Below are 16,272 nucleotides of genomic sequence, written 5' to 3'. Positions count from 1 at the left end.
AACCACAAAAATCAAATTATGTCCTTATGAATTTTTAAATCCAAATGTTGAGAGTATTGAAAACGTTGAAAAAGATAAACATTTGCAGAAAAAGATTGGCCAAATAATATGGTAATTAAAAAATAAAAATAAAAGGTTTGCGGATAGCTGCCTGAAGCCCGGGGAGCGCAGCGGGAGTTGGCGCTGCGCTCCCCGGGCTGCAGGCTGCTTCCCGCAAGCCTTCGGAAACTCCCGCCGGGCTCCGAAGGCTTGTGGATAGCTGTCTGAAAGCCGATAGCCTGCATTCGCTCCATAGGACGCACACACATTTCCCCTTCATTTTTGGAGGGGAAAAAGTGTGTCCTATATAGCGAAAAATACGGTAATTTGGAAACTTTGGCTTTTTATCATTCAAATTATAAGGGACTACTAAGGAGGGAGGAGGTCATTCATGATTATTCAGTGGAAAGAGTTGGGAATGGCCCCCTTGGATAGAAATTATAGACATTTCTGAAATTTGATCTTAGACACAGGTTTCAATCCTATGTTAGATGCTTGCATCTCTGCTAATACCTGGTGTATTTACTTCAGCAATATCTTTGAAAGTGATTGTGACAGCTGTCCTAATGGACCAACTACTACTCAGGACTGGTTAATGTTGTTACCAGAATGGCCCCCAGTCTCAGAACAAGTAGTAAGCGATCTTATAGGTGCTTTAGTGAATGATAAAGCTCCTGGAGAGGACATGATCCCATCAGAGGTTTTGAAGAACAACTCTGATTGGTGGTCTCTTCTCCTAGCAAAATTATTTTTGTATATAAACTGTACTAGCACTTTCCCTGAGGGCTGGAAGCAGAGTGTAATCATTCCAATCAACAAGAAAGGTGATAAACATAGCCCCCAGAACTATCGGCCTATTAGCTTATTGGATATCAGCTCTAAGATATATAGCCACTACCTTCTTCACAAACTGACAAGTTGGGTGGAAGAAAACAATATATTGCATCAGGAACAAGCTGGGTTTAGGAAGGGCCACAGTACAATCAATTTTTTGTATTGCATCATCTAATCTATAAATACACTAGTTTTCCTTCCAAACGGCTTTTTGCTACGTTTATTGACATATCAGCATTTGATACAATTAATAGGAATCTTCTGTGGGGTAAACTTGCAAGGGCTAACATCTACAAAAGTTTGTTACAGTCAAACCTCAGTTGTTGAATGTAATCCATTCCGGCAGACCATTTGACTTGGAAACTTTTGACAACTGATCGGTTTCAATAGCTTCTTGCACTCAGGTGGAAGCCACGTTGGACATTCGAGTTCCAAGAAATGTTAGAAAACTGGAGCATTTACTTCTGGATTTTTGGCTTTCAGGAACCGAAATGTTTAAAAATGGAGCCATTCAAGAACCAAGGTTTGACTGTACTCCTAATACCGGAGTTACATACTAATACAACCATAAGGCTAAGGATCAGTACAGATGTAAGGTTGACGAAGGAAATCAGTACTAATAAAGGAGTCTGACAAGGTTGTCTGCTAGCACCACTCTTATTTAAGCTCTATATTAATAATATTGTTACAAAGTTAAACCACCCTGATCAATTTCCTCCTTCAATTGGGAATCATAAAACAGCAATTCTGATATATGTAGATAATATTTTATTACTATCTTTGAATAGAATAGGGATGAGGAGAAGCCTGAAAAAACTAAACAAGTTTTGCCCATCAAAGAAACTCAGAATAAATTACACAAAATCAAAGGTGACTATCTTTGGCAAACACACCCCTAAGTTTAATTAAAATCTAGGTGGCAACAAAGTAGATCAGGTTCCCTCCTTTGATGAGAAAAATTCATGAAATCCTTAGCTACAAAACATAATAGCAACAGTACAGAAGTCAGCCTATGCTATACAGTGGTGCCTCGCAAGACGAAAAGAATCCGTTCCGCGAGTCTCTTCGTCTTGCGGTTTTTTTCGTCTTGCGAAGCAAGCCCATTAGCGGATTAGCGCTATGTCAGGGAACTGCAGGCAGCAAGGGAAGAAAGAATCAGAGGGTACAGAGAGAGGTCTCCACTGATCAGCAGTGAGTCCTCAGAGGACAGAGAAGAGAGCAGTGAGTCTGGGGAGGAAGGGGGGCTTCAGAGAGAGGGGGATCCACGTCACAGGGAAAGACGGAAGGGGCTGGGCCGTTGGCTCTGTTGGTCTCGAGGGAGAGGGAAAAGAGAAAGTAGTTAGAGCAACGCCTCGTGAGAGACGGGTCGCTTTGTTTATTCTGCATATAATCTTGTCGGAAAGCAATAAAGAAAGGAATTTATGGTGGCTGGCCTCGAGAGTGTCTCTGCTAAGTGCAGCAACGGAGGGAGGAGGCACCCTCACAGATTGCTCTAACTCATTAAACCCAGCTAATGAGCACTCGAGAGGAGAGTGTCGGCAAGGAGAAAAGCAAGATGGAGGCTCGCCTTGCACAGCTGGAAAAAGAGAGGAATGATTTATTGGCTACATCACAGGAATTAAGAGTTCGCTTGGAAGAAGCCAGGGCCAGATCAGCAGGAGCTTCTGGAGGGGCCTCACTGAACCGGACTTTGACGCTGGTAAGCAAATTCAATGGGGACCCCAGATTATACACTGGCTTCAAACTTGACATGCAGTATGCCCTGGAACTGCAAGGAGCTGCTTTTGCTGGGGATGCTGACAAAGTGGGGTACCTTATAGGCCATTTGACGGGGGCAGCTCGAGATTGGGTACGCCCACTGCTTGCTAGCCACAATGCTGCGCTCAGCGATCTCAAGCAGTTCTGGGAAGCCATGGACATTATGTTTTCATCTGGATCTGAGGAGGATGTGACTCAGCAGCAGCTATTGGATCTCCAGCAGGGGAACTCAACTGTGAGGGAGTACTGGTCTCAATTTGCAATGCTGATTCATAAACTTGGGTGGACCTTAGATTCTCAACCTGTGCAAGCTTTGTTCAAGGCGGGACTGAATTCTCAGGTGAAAGATGAGCTTGCCAGGGGCCCCCGACACCAGGACTTGAATTCCCTCGTTAAGGCTGCTCTGGCTGTGGGCAGCAGGCAGGAGCTGAGGCAGCTAGAGAAGGGTGAGAGCAAAGGCCGGCGTTCCCACGGTGATCACATTCCTGGCATACCAAGTGAGGGAGTGCAAGGTCACCCTCACTCGGAGTCGATGGAAATTGACTCTGCCCGCGCGCGGGAAGATTTGAAGGCTCAACGGCCGGTTCACAAGGTGGCAGAAAACAGGCAGGCTGCCAAGAAATGCTTTATCTGCCAGAAACCAGGGCACTTTGCCAGAGTGTGTCCTGAACGTCACAACTGGCAGGGAATGGTGGGGGCTTCCTCTCAGATGGAAGAGGGGGGTGTCCAAAAGCAGGGAAACGCCAGTGCCTGGCTGGGAATGGGGCAGAACTGCAGCCAGGCAGGAAAGGAACTGAACCAGAGCCCCGACCAGGACGTCCCCAACCAGGCATAATTGTGAGGGTGTTGCTGGATCTCCCCAATGGACAGGCTATGGAGGTCTATGCCCTGTTGGACTCAGGAGTGAGTGCCAATTTCTTCAGCAGAGAGTTCGCTGCGCAGCACCAATTGCACTTATTGCCTTTGGATTTTCCACTACAAGTGACCACCATTGATGGGAGGGAACTTTTGGGAGGGGAAGTGACCCATCAAACCCCCCCCCCATGAGAATGAGGATTTCGACGCATTCTGAAACGATTGCTTTCCATGTGGCCACGCTGGCAGGCCCACCCATCATTTTGGGCATGAGTTGGTTGGCCATGCATGATCCGGTGGTCTCCTGGCATCAGCGTAACCTGACGTTTGGATCGGCGCATTGCTTGGAGAACTGTTTGGGGGTAAAGGAGCCGCAAGTTGCTAGAGCCAGAGTGGTGGCTACGGGTGCAGGAGAGAAAGGCGGCATTCCTCCAGAATATATGGACTTGGCAGAGGTTTTCAGCGAAAGAGAGGCAGACAGGCTGCCGCCGCACAGGCCTTACGATTGCCAGATCAACTTGATCCCGGGGGCCAAGTTGCCGTCAGGAAAACTGTACTCTATGTCCGATCAGGAGATGGAGGACTTAAGAGCTTTTATAGACAAGAACCTAAGGAGAGGTTTCATTAGGGAATCTAGGGCAGTAGGCGGAAGCCCAGTGTTCTTTGTGGACAAAAAGGGGACGCGAGATAAACGTCTCATCGTGGATTTCAGGCGAATCAACGCCCAGACGCTCCCCATGGCCTTCCCAATGCCAAAAATTGATGACGTATTGGCGAGGGTGCGAAAGGGGAAAATTTTCACCAAACTGGATTTGAGAGGAGCCTACAATCTCATCAGGGTGCGAGAAGGGGATGAGTGGAAGACTACCATGTTCACACCACTAGGGGCACTTGAATATCTTGTTATGCCTTTCGGTTTACAGTGTGGTAGTCCGTGCTTCCAAGCCTTCATGCACCACGTGTTGGGACCTTTGCTCTACAAAAACTGCGCTGCATTTTTGGATGACATACTTATTTACTCTCCAGATGAAGAACAGCACGTTAAGGACGTGCGGGAAGTTCTAGCTAGGCTCAAGGAGCCTATGGGTGAAGCTGGAGAAGTGTCAGTTTCACACGAGAGAGGTCGAGTTCCTGGGCTATAAGCTGTCGGACAGGGGACTAGCAATGGACCCGGAGAAGGTCAAAGCAGTGCTGGAGTGGAAAAGCCCCAAAACGAGGAAGGATGTTCAGTGGTTCCTGGGCTTCAGTAACTTCTACCGGAAGTTCATCAAGGACTTCGCACGGCTGGCGACCCCCATAACGGACTGCCTCAGTGGCAAGAAGAAGTTTGAGTGGACGGATGGGGCGCAGAGGGCCTTTGAGAGTCTAAAGAGAGTCTTCGCCTCCGAGGAACAACTGCTGCATGTCAACCCTGAACTACCACTGCGCGTGGAGACAGATGCATCTGATCGAGCAATTCGAGCGGTTCTCATGCAGCAAGATGGGGAGGGGGAGTGGCGTCCGTGTGCCTTCTTTTCCCGGAAGCTCAATAAATCGGAAGTGAACTATAGTATCTATGATAAGGAATTGCTTGCTATTGTGTCTGCGTTCAAGCAATGGCGGCATTTTTTGATTGGAGCGAAGCATCAGATACAGGTGTGCACGGATCATAAGAATTTGGAGTACTGGCGGACGGTGAGAGTGATGTGCCAGAGGCAAATACGCTGGGCACAGTTCTTTGCCAATTTCAACTTCAAGATTCAGTACGTACCAGGTGAGCAGAACGTGAGGGCGGACGCTTTATCCCGTAAACCCGAGTATCTGGCAGAGGAAGGACCGCCGACAGCCCGGTTCATGTTCCCCGAGCAGAGGTGGGCTTGCGGAGCAACATTGGTGAAGGACTGCTACGCTTGATGCGGGACGATGCTTTTGCCAGAGGAAAGTTGGATGAACTTGGGCAAGGGAGAGGGGCTGAGGGAGGTTTCGAGGAAAAAGGGGGGCTACTGTTTTATCGAGGGGCTTTGTATGTACCAGGGGAAGCTCTCCGGGCCAGAATCCTCCGACAACTGCATGACAGCTCGACGGCAGGACACTTTGGGCAACATAAGACCATGTTGTTGGTCACCAGAGAATTTTGGTGGCCTAAGGTGCGGGAAGATGTGAAGGAATATGTGCGAGGGTGTGAGACCTGTCAGAGAGCCAAAGGGGAAAGGGCAGCTCCGGCAGGGTTATTAGAGCCTCTGCCAACACCAGGGAGGCCATGGGAGGTGGTATCAGTGGACTTCGTCACTGACCTGCCCCGGTCCAAGGGGAAAACAGCGGTGTTGGTGGTGGTGGATCTACTCACCAAAATGTGCCATTTTGTGGCGTGTTCTCATGCGGTAACTGCTGAGGAGACAGCCAAACTGTGGAGCACGTGTTCAAGTTGCATGGGGTCCCTTCGAGGGTCATTTCGGATAGGGGGACACAATTTACCTCCAGGTTCTGGCGCAAACTCATGAGTTTGTTGCAAGTTGAGGTAAGTTTCACCACCGCCAGACATCCCGAAAGCAATGGGCAGGCGGAGAGGGTCAATGCAGTATTACAGCAGTACCTGCGTTGTTATGTGGGGGAGAGGCAGAACGATTGGGTAGACAAATTAGCGCTGGCGGAGTTTGCATACAACAACTCAGAGAATGTGTCCACAGGGATGACTCCGTTTTTTGCAAATCACGGGTGCCATCCTAGGGCTTTCCCGGGGAGGGGGGAGGAATCGTGGAGTGTGCCAGCCGCTGAACAGTTCGCGGAGGAAATGGAAGCAATTCAGCAGCAACTGAAGTTGAACTTGGAGAGGGCCAAGGAGGTATACAAGAAGCAAGCAGACAAGCATCGGAGGGAAGGGGAGACCCTCCGGGTGGGGGATAAGGTGTGGTTATCCACGCAAGGCTTGCCCTGGAAAGGGGGTTGTAAGAAACTCAAGCCCAGGAGGGTAGGTCCCTTTGAAATCATACAGCAAGTCAACCCAGTGGCCTTTAAGTTGAGGCTGCCCGAGAGCATGAAAATTCATCCCGTGTTCCACCGGTCGCTATTGTCGGCTTACCGGCCGGGCAGAAGGGAAGGGGAGGTGCCACCGCCAGAAGTCGAGGAAAGGGAGCGGGGACGCCAGATTGAGGAAGTATTGGACTCGCGTTGGAAGGGTAGTCAGCTGGAGTATCTTGTAGCTTGGGAGGGGGCTCCCAGTTCAGATAACACATGGGTACCGTCAGATTGGGTCACGGAGGAGGGTTTAGTGGAGGACTTCCACGAGCTATTTCCACATAAGCCACAACCCGCAGGGAGGTTCGCTGAGAGGGCGTTTGGGCCGACGGATGATGAAGAGGATTTTGAGGGGTTCTCAGCCTCGGACCAAGAGGAAACGCAGGGGGGAGGAGGAGTGAGTGAAGAGCGTCCGGGTCCATCAGGTGTTAAAGGGTGGGGTAACGTTTTTGATGATACCGAAGAGGAGGAAAAGGAGATTTTCCTAGGATTCACACCCGAGAAGCATGAGGAGAATGCATCGCGGGAGGCTTCTTCTCAGGAAAGGGAGGAGAGGGGGGCCCTTGAGGAGGGGGTGGATGTCAGGGAACTGCAGGCAGCAAGGGAAGAAAGAATCAGAGGGTACAGAGAGAGGTCTCCACTGATCAGCAGTGAGTCCTCAGAGGACAGAGAAGAGAGCAGTGAGTCTGGGGAGGAAGGGGTGCTTCAGAGAGAGGGGGATCCACATCACAGGGAAAGACGGAAGGGGCTGGGCCGTTGGCTCTGTTGGTCTCGAGGGAGAGGGAAAAGAGAAAGTAGTTAGAGCAACGCCTCGTGAGAGACGGGTCGCTTTGTTTATTCTGCATGTAATCTTGTCGGAAAGCAATAAAGAAAGGAATTTATGGTGGCTGGCCTCGAGAGTGTCTCTGCTAAGTGCAGCAACGGAGGGAGGAGGCACCCTCACACGCTATTAGCGCTATTAGCGGTTTAGCAGCTATTAGCGGCTATTAAAGACTTAAGGGATTAGCAGATTAGCTGCTAAAAGGCTATTAGCGGCTATTAAAGGCTTAAGGGATTAGCGGATTAGCTGCTAAAAGGCTATTAGCGGCTTAGATCATCTGATAAGCGGCTTAGATCAGCTGTTAAGCGGCTTAGGGGCTTGGGAAAAAGGGGGGGGGAGGGGGAAAAAAAACCCAGGAATCGCAAGACATTTTCGTCTTGCGAAGCAAGCCCATAGCAAATTCGTTTTGCGAAGCACCTCCAAAACGGAAAACCCTTTCGTCTAGCGGGTTTTCCGTCTTGCGAGGCATTTGTCTTGCGGGGCACCACTGTACTGCCTTTTTTTATTCTAAAGGTGGGAGGCTGGTAATTCCAGCCCTAAAAGTCTATTTAGGGAAACTAGTAGCTCAAATGCAGTATGGTATTGAAATTTGGGGGATAAATCACAACAACCGGAAAGACCTGGAAGTGTGCCAGAATGTGTGCTGGCAGTACCTCCAGGTACCCTGGCTGCTTTCCTCAGGACAGAGACAGGCGTGGTGTCTGTAAAAGCTAGGGCGGAGATGGCTGCTCTTTCGTAGTATAAAAAGGTCCCGGATATGTCAGAGGACCGTTTGCCTAGACACTGCCTGGAAGACCAATGGCACAAAGGGTGCTTGGGCCAAGCTAGCACAAGATTTGCTAGTCTCAAAAAACCTGACAAGACATTTTTGTATTCCCATGAGTTAAAAGATTGCTCAGGAATTGGATCTATAAGCAGGATAATGAGCAAGATTTATCTTTAATCTATATCTCAAAATTCTCCCATTGGTACCATTTGCTGAAATCTAACTGCACCAGAGCGCAATATTTGCAGACACTTACCTTTGCCTCCCTGATAACTGCTTTTACAGCTCTCCACTTTCAAACAATGCCCACATCAGTCTTAGATGGAACATCTAGGAAAGCTCCAAGACATTTAAGATTCTGTATTTGTGGGGTAGGTGAAGTAGAAGACCTTCCCCATTACATACCCCATTGTCAGCTCTATCAAAATCCCAGAAAGAGATTTTTGGAACAGATGTTGGCACTGCTACAGGGACAGACCCCTGAAGTGAAAATATGTTGGCTGTTATCTGACTGTGACCCACTTGTTACATATAAAACAGCCTTATTTGCATAAGCCGCTAAAAGTATTTGTGCTAGTCCCATAAAAGGCAATCCTGTAGATTGTGCAGGGGATTGATTAATTTGATTTATTGTAAATGGTTGTTTATTTCTGGATCTTTCTTAATAGGTTTTATTGGATTTGCAGGTTTTGTAACGGTTTTTAGTAAAAAACAATACATGATTGATACACAATTATATGAATGCACCATGAGCACAAGCATTTAAATGCAAAGTGAAAGTGGGAGAGGGTGGTAGAGAAAAAATTCCTTGCCTGCTTCTTCCTCTCTCCCCACCCCACCCCCCTTTTCGTTTTACTGTCACTTGCCTTCTGCTTATGGAGTTATCAGGAAAAGCTGGCCAAGCCATGTCACTTACGGTAACTACATGAAAGTCCAAAGCTCCAGGGGAGTTCCTATTGCTTATCCCTGCTTTTTTCCACCCCCACTCCCCACCATTTTCATAGCCTTTCTGTCTGTTTTGGCATTTCCATTTATTTTTTGTGGCATTTTCTCTTTTCTCTCCCCATTGCACTGCCATTGGCACTTTTGCAGGAACGAACAGGCGTGAAAATGATTATGATCCAAGACGGTCCTTTGCCAACTGGAGTAGATAAACCTCTCCGGATTACTGGAGACGTTTTTAAAGTACAGGTATGTATCGAAGAGGATTTGCCATTATGCTGATAGAACATTAGGAGGATTTGCAATAATGGCACAGTTGGACTGCTGTCGGTCTGTCTCTCTCTCACATGTACACAATGATGGTGGCAGGGTGGAGGACCTCAAGCATATGGGCCAAGCAGTCCTTTTTCCCATTTGCATCTGCCACACACCATCTTTACATTGGTAACCCACTCAAATAGAGTTTGGTCAAGGAAAGGAAAGGAAACCAGTGCAAATCCTTGCGCTGCTGGTGAGGAGGGGTGTTGTCAGGCTGCCAGAAAAGCCCTGCCAGCCGTTATCTGAAGCTGTAAATTAGAAGCGGGCAAGTTAATTGGCAGCAATTAAATGTTATTGCTCAACACTCTGCGTGTTGCAGTAGTATAGCGTGTTGCAGTAGTCCAAGTGGGAGATAAGCAGAGCATGCACTACTCTGGTGAGACAGTCTGCGGGCAGGTAAGGTCTCAGCCTGTGTGCCAGATGGAGCTGGTAGACAGCTGCCCTGGACACAGAATTGACCTGTGCATCCATGGACAGCTGTGAGTCCAAAATGACTCCCAGGCTGCACACCTGCTCCTTCAAGGGCACAGTTGCCCCATTCAGGACCAAGGAGTCCCCCACACCCACCCGCTCCCTGTCCCCCAAGAACAGTACTTCTGTCTTGTCAGGATTCAACCTCAATCTGTTAGCCGCCATCCATCCTCCAACCGCCTCCAGGCACTCACACAGGACCTTCACCGCCCTCACCGGTTCTAATTTAAAAGAGAGGTAGAGCTGGGTATCATCTGCATACTGATGAACACCCAGCCCAAACCCTCTCATGATCTCTCCCAGCAACTTCATATAGATATTAAAAAGCATGGGGGAGAGGACGGAACCCTGAGGCACCCCACAAGTGAGAGCTCAGGGGTCTGAACACTCAACACCCCCCCCCACTTTCTGAACACGGCCCAGGAGGACGGAGCGGAACCACTGTATGACAGTGCCCCCAGCTCCCAGCCCCTCAAGACGGTCCAGAAGGATGTTATGGTCGATGGTATCAAATGCCCCTGAGAGATCCAGCAGAACTAGGAAACAGCTCTCACCTTTGTCCCTAGCCTGCCAGAGATCATCAGCCAGTGCGATCAAGGCAGTTTCAGTCCCATGATGAGGCCTGAATCCCAACTGGAAGGGATCCAAATGGTCCGCTTCTTCCAGGCGTGTCTGGAGTTGTTCAGCAACCACCCGCTCAATCACCTTGCCCAAGAATGGAAGATTTGAGACTGGGTGATAGTTGGCCATATTGGCCAGATCTAAAGATGTTTTTTTAAGAAGCAGTTTAATGACCGCCTCTTTCAGCGGGTCTGGGAAGTCTCCCTCACATAGGGAAGCATTCAGCACCCCGCAGAGACCATCGCCCAGCCCTTCCTGGCTTGCCTTTATTAGCCAGGATGGGCAAGGATCAAGGAGACAGGAGGTTGGCTCTTCATGAAATTGCAATACAGTCGAAAGAGACCCAGTGTAGTGTGCTGGATAAAAGTGTTGGGCAAGGAGTTACCGGTTGCTGGCAACAGCAGGAGAGGAGAGTGCTCTTATGCTTGGGTTCTCCTTGCAGGCATCCACAAGCATCTGGTTGGCTACTGTGAGAACAGGATGCTGGACTAGATGGGCCATTGGCCTAATCCAGCACAGCTCTTCATATATTCTTAGGTGAGGGGAGCCCCAGGTTCAAAACACTCCCCACCCCAGCCATGGAGCTTGTTGGAGAACCTTGGGCCTGCCTAACTCCAGCAGCTATGTTCTACTTCTGCTGTCAGAGGCAGTATGCTTCTAATACCTGTTGCTGGAGACCGCAGGAGGGGCAAGTAGTATTATGCTCCCTGAAGAGGCAAGGATAATTTTTTTTGTGGGGATCTAACAAAACTAGTCATCAACCTGTTTTCCTCCTTCTGCATTTGAACAGCAAGCAAGAGAGATGGTACTGGAGATCATTCGAGAGAAAGACCAGGCAGACTTCAGGGGCATACGCAACGAATTCACTTCCAGAATGGGCGGAGGCAGCATAGAGGTGTGGATTTATCTTATATGTTATAGACCCAAAGGGACATCTAGTCCAATTCCCTGCAATACAGGAATCTTCTCCCTAGGGAAAAAAGTGAAGTTAAGAGATGGTTTTATATTATTTTATTTATTGATTTATACATGCATACATGCATATTGTGCATATTTGCACAGCTTTAGGAGGCTGAAGTAATTACTCATTTATTTAAAATGATGCTTTCCTGGGCAACCAGCCTGGAGCCGCTGACAGTACCCTGACAGATTGTCCCAAGTCCTCTTTAATTGCCAGTTAAGTCATAAATCATGACAAACAGGGCAGGAGCTGCCAGGGTGCAGCCTGCCAAGACTGATAACTGAAAGTAGCAATTTCAATGCCTTTTACAAAAAACTTAACGCTGAGAGGACACGTAGAACAATTAACAATGGCCGTCAACTCTCAACATGCAGAAATGGCCAGGATGGTGGGAGAAACCCAGAGACGGTCAATGAGACACACACACACCCCGATTCCCCCATTGAAGTTCAATGGACAGACCTCTGAGTTGCTTGGGTTGAAAGCGAACATGGAAATGTTTTTGAAGGTGAGGCACGATGACTTTTTGTCAGACCAGGAGCGTGTGTTTTTAGTTATTAATCTTCTGGAAGGAGCCGCCAGATGCTGGGTGATTACCTTACTAATTAATCAATACCCTTTTTGTTGAGGTTGAACAGTTTTATGGCTCATCTCTATTCCATGTCCCAGGACCCGCAGCAGAAACCTGCAAATACATGAAAGCTAATTAAGCTGAAGCAGGGGCCTAACTCAGTAATGGAGTACAGTACATAGTTCAGTTTGCTGTCGAAGGAGCTAGTGTGGGATCATGATTCCTTGATAGCTATTTACCGTGCAGGGCTGAGTGAAAGCCTGCTAATAGATAATTTATTATGGTCAAAGACCAGCTCACACAACACAATAAAAACAGCGTTCGTAAAGATAAAATATACAATTAGAGCAGATTGCAGCAATAGCTCATGAGTTAAAATTGAGATATACACGTACATACACCTGTACAACTGAGATTTGGGCTACCATAAAAATTGACCCTGAGGTGCCCTAAAGGGCGACTTCAGCTTTTTCCTAGTAAGCTATTTCATTCTAGAGGATGATCTGTGCCTACAAATCTGGGCACAGAATCTGACTACCAGCCAGGTCATCTTGTGATCTTTGCCTACCTAAGTGGAGAGAATTAAGTTTAGACTTGTCTGAAAGATTGGCAAGCCTCTTCAGCAAAGGATCAATGGTGTCTCTACGAATCTCAGCATAAAAAGGACATCTAAAAATATATATGTTTGGGGCTTCCTTATTTCCCCTAATGGGCAGGCGCAAAGTCTCTGTGAGTACGAGACGCTTCTATAGGAGCCTTCCAGAACTGATGAGGGCAAGGCCGAGCTTCTAGGAAGAGTGAAAGCCCTTCTTGCATTTCTGGATGCAAGGAAAAATAGATATGTTGCTGGAGTGGCTACATATCTCCCGTTTTCTATGATTTTATAATTGGGGACCCTTATACAGTCCTGTTGTCTCTGTGTGTCCATGATTCTTTGCCTAACCACGGATCTAGCTTGGCCCAGGCCCATAGTTATGAGGGTTTGGGGAGCAGGGCCCAGTTTCTGAAGAGTGTTTAAGACTGCTGTCTGCCAGCCAGACTGGCTCTGAGGAGTTTGGATTGCACTCTTTCAAGGGGAATGAACGAGGAGGGAGGTGGGCCCAGAAAGGATCCATAAAGGAGCTGTGCCAATGTTTTGGCTTTATATAATTTTAGTGCCGTGGGGACATAAAAAACCCCTTGAGTTCTAAAAAATTTAAGGATAGCATTTGAAGATCTTTCTCCGGCACACTCATTTGAGTTAATATGAATTTTGTTGGATCCTGATGCCTGGACCACCATTCCTAAATATTTATAGTTCGAGATTTGTTCTAAATTTTGGCCTTGACGTTTCCAGTTTCTGAGCTTTGGTTTTTTCCCAAAAGCAAGAATTTTGGTCTTCTGATAAAGTTATTTTGAGGCATTCCATCTCACAATAGGCAGCTAATTTTCTTAGTGCTCTCCTAAGCCCTAAGGGGGTTCTGGATAGTATTACTGCATCGTCTGAATAAAGCAGAGCCGTGATATGCCGGTTTGCTAACTTCGGAGGGTGGAAGTCAAGGTTATGGAGAGTGGTTACCAAGTTATTTAAATAAAAATTAAATAATAAAGGGGCCAAAAGGCATCCTTGCCTAACACCCTTAAATGTTTTGATGGGATCTGTTAAATGCCCTAGCCGGCTGCACCTGACTCTAAGGGCCGTATTTGAATGTACTACCTGAATTAAATATAGTAGCCTTCTATCGATGGTAGTGGGCCAAAGCTTGTCCCAGTGTCTGGTTCTGGGAACTGAGTCAAAGGCTGCTTTTAGATCAACAAAGGCTGCATATAGTGAGGCCTGCCCTCCTGAGTTTTTCTATAAGGTGTTGTAACGTTAGGCAGTGATCTAGCGTGGACCTGCCGGGTCTAAATCCCGCTTGTTCTGCTGCCAGAATGTCTTTATCCTCTAGCCACTCTGTGAATTTTTCCAGCAGGTACTTTGTGTAGAGTTTGCTAATTACACTTAATAAGGTAATGGATCCCCTCTGTTGCCTTTTTTATAGAATGGAACGACTATGGCTGTGCCCCAGTCCCTTGGGATGCGGCCGGTATTGCCTATATGAGTGAAAAGAGTGGCTAGGAATGCGATGATTTCTGGACGTCCGGCACGCTTCCTTGCGCCTCTGGAGTTCGCAGCTTCTAGGAGAGTATCCCAAACAGCGATGTGTGCCTTGTGTGGGTGCAGAAATAACAGTCCATATAAGGCGTCTTCCTAATCTAAGAAGCGTTTTATTTACAGCAGAGAAATAAATCATCTGGGAGAACAAGCTGGCACGATTGACACTCTCAGACCAAAAACGAAAGTCACTTGGCTCACACACAAAGAACAATCCCCAGTGGGCAGGACGACACATAGAGCTATTGTTGTGGTTCTGGACAGTCAAGAGCTAACACTTCAGGAAACATTCTGATTCACTGGGTGCACTGCCCACATGACCCGGGCATTTTCCTTTGATCTGTGCTCTGTGGGGGCTGAACTCTCTCTGGATAGCAGTCTTTCTGGGAATGTGAGCAAGGTAGTTTTGTTTTTGTTAGCGGCAGAAAGCTGCGAACATGCAGCTAGATTCTGTAGGTTTTTCTTTTCTGTTTGTTATGCTTCTAAATAAAGAGTGATAGATTAGAAGCACTGGTGTTGAGCTGATTTATTGAAGACACCACGTTGACACAGACAAGCCATTTTATGCTGCGTGTGAACTCTGCTATTATCCGGCAACTGAGAGGAGTGGCAGCGCGTGGGCGCCATTGAAGTTTGTTAGAGTGGCAATAAATCAAATTTATTGCAGTGCCGTTGCAGCAGACTCAGTGGGTCAAAGAATTTACGACTCTCAAACTTTAACAGCTATTAACCCTGTAAGCTCTGATTCTCCTCACAAGGAAAGGGGCCCACCAGTCCACCTGTGATTTTAGCATTTCTGGAAGGATGCCATCAGGTCCAGGAGCTTTAGCCATTTCCAGTTGGTTTATATGCAGTTTCACTTCTATTTCCGAGACTGCCGGCCATTTAGCCAGCTGCTCTATTTCATGTTCCTGACTGGGATATTCAACATCCTCATACATAGCTTAAAAATAGGAGACCCAGTAGTCAGGTGGGATTTGTGTGGATAGAGGGGAAACAGCCTTGGGGGAGCCAGAGGTAACCAATTTCCAAAATAGTGACTGATTTTTTCCCTTTGCCACGCTAATTAGATTCGACGAGCATTTTCTGCTGCAGGCATATTTTTGGCGGGTTATTAGGGCTTTGTATTCTTTTTTTACAGTACGGACAGAGAGATAGGGTTGTTGTCTAATAGCGTTATCAGCTGTCCGGGCAGCTTTATAGGCAGCTTGTAACGTTTTCTTGGCCTGGAAGCAGGTCTGATCAAATCAAGGTTTGTTTTCTGTTTTCTGTTAAAGAGGTGGGGTTTTAGGCATTGAAGCAAGCACTCATATTCAACAAGGGGATCTTCTGGATAGAGGTTGCTCCAGGAGCCCTTTGTAGGTGTATATGGTTTTTCAGAAGCTAAAATCTCCTTTAGTTGGATGTCAAGTGCGGGGGTCCATTTAGCTCGACATCCAGATTGCTCTAAAGCGATAATCTCTACAGGGTATATTGTTTTAAGAAATATTGTCTTGTTTTTGAGGAATACCTGCAGGTGTAATGGGAAGTGATCCCCTTCTACATATGGAAGCACTTTTAATCGCTCAGTTTTTCCTAATAATTCGCTATCGACCAATATGTAGTCAATTGTACTAGGTTTTGACCCTGATAGGAATGTATATTCCACAGGGATATCGCCTCTTGTGTGGCCATTTAGAATGTGTAAACTTAGCTGCCTGGAAAATTTGAAAAGGCAGGCGCCGGCATAGTTTGAATATTGGTCCTTAGATAGCCCTGGGGTCTGGCGGGCTTCTGGTCTAGATGTCTCAGGAAACCCAATTTTTCACCTGTATTTGGTTGCTAAACTGGAGTCATCTGGCCCTAGCCTTGCGTTTAGATCACCCACCAGGAGGACCAGCCTGCTAATGTTTTCATCTGCTTGAGGTTTCCGGCCTGATGTCATGGCCATGATGGTTGAGCTCTGCTGCCCTCTGGGCAGGGGAAAGCCAGGATTTATGAGGTAAAATTCCTGGCAGTGCTCCTCAGGGGGTTCTGGTGAGTGCACAGTATCCCTCTGTGTTGCTTAAGCCAACTTAAAAGGAAGTGTGTCCCTGTCATGGATGAACCTCCATTTCTGGCATGATCTATGATCGGTTCCTCAAGAATTTGGAATATTGGCTTTAATTAAGGGGCACTCCTGAAACAGCATATGATAATGGGCTGCAAT

At 47.4% G+C, this 16,272-nt stretch overlaps 1 protein-coding gene across 5 annotated transcripts in view; it reads left to right on the top strand.

Annotated features, from left to right (window-relative positions):
- Positions 1-16,272, top strand: part of LOC310668837 (far upstream element-binding protein 3-like) — a 340,163-nt gene that overhangs the window by 187,957 nt on the left and 135,934 nt on the right. For all 5 annotated transcript variants that reach the window (XM_083422169.1, XM_083422171.1, XM_083422170.1 and 2 more), the window contains 2 exons: positions 9,159-9,257; positions 11,209-11,313. In XM_083422169.1, the coding sequence (XP_083278295.1) occupies positions 9,159-9,257; positions 11,209-11,313 (204 nt within the window). The remainder of the gene's footprint in view (positions 1-9,158; positions 9,258-11,208; positions 11,314-16,272) is intronic.

The sequence above is a fragment of the Podarcis tiliguerta genome, assembly GCF_965153285.1.
Source record: "Podarcis tiliguerta genome assembly, chromosome: W".
NCBI classification, from domain to species: domain Eukaryota; kingdom Metazoa; phylum Chordata; class Lepidosauria; order Squamata; family Lacertidae; genus Podarcis; species Podarcis tiliguerta.
Note: the sequence above shows the minus strand (reverse complement) of the source record. Positions and strands in the feature narration are given on the sequence as shown.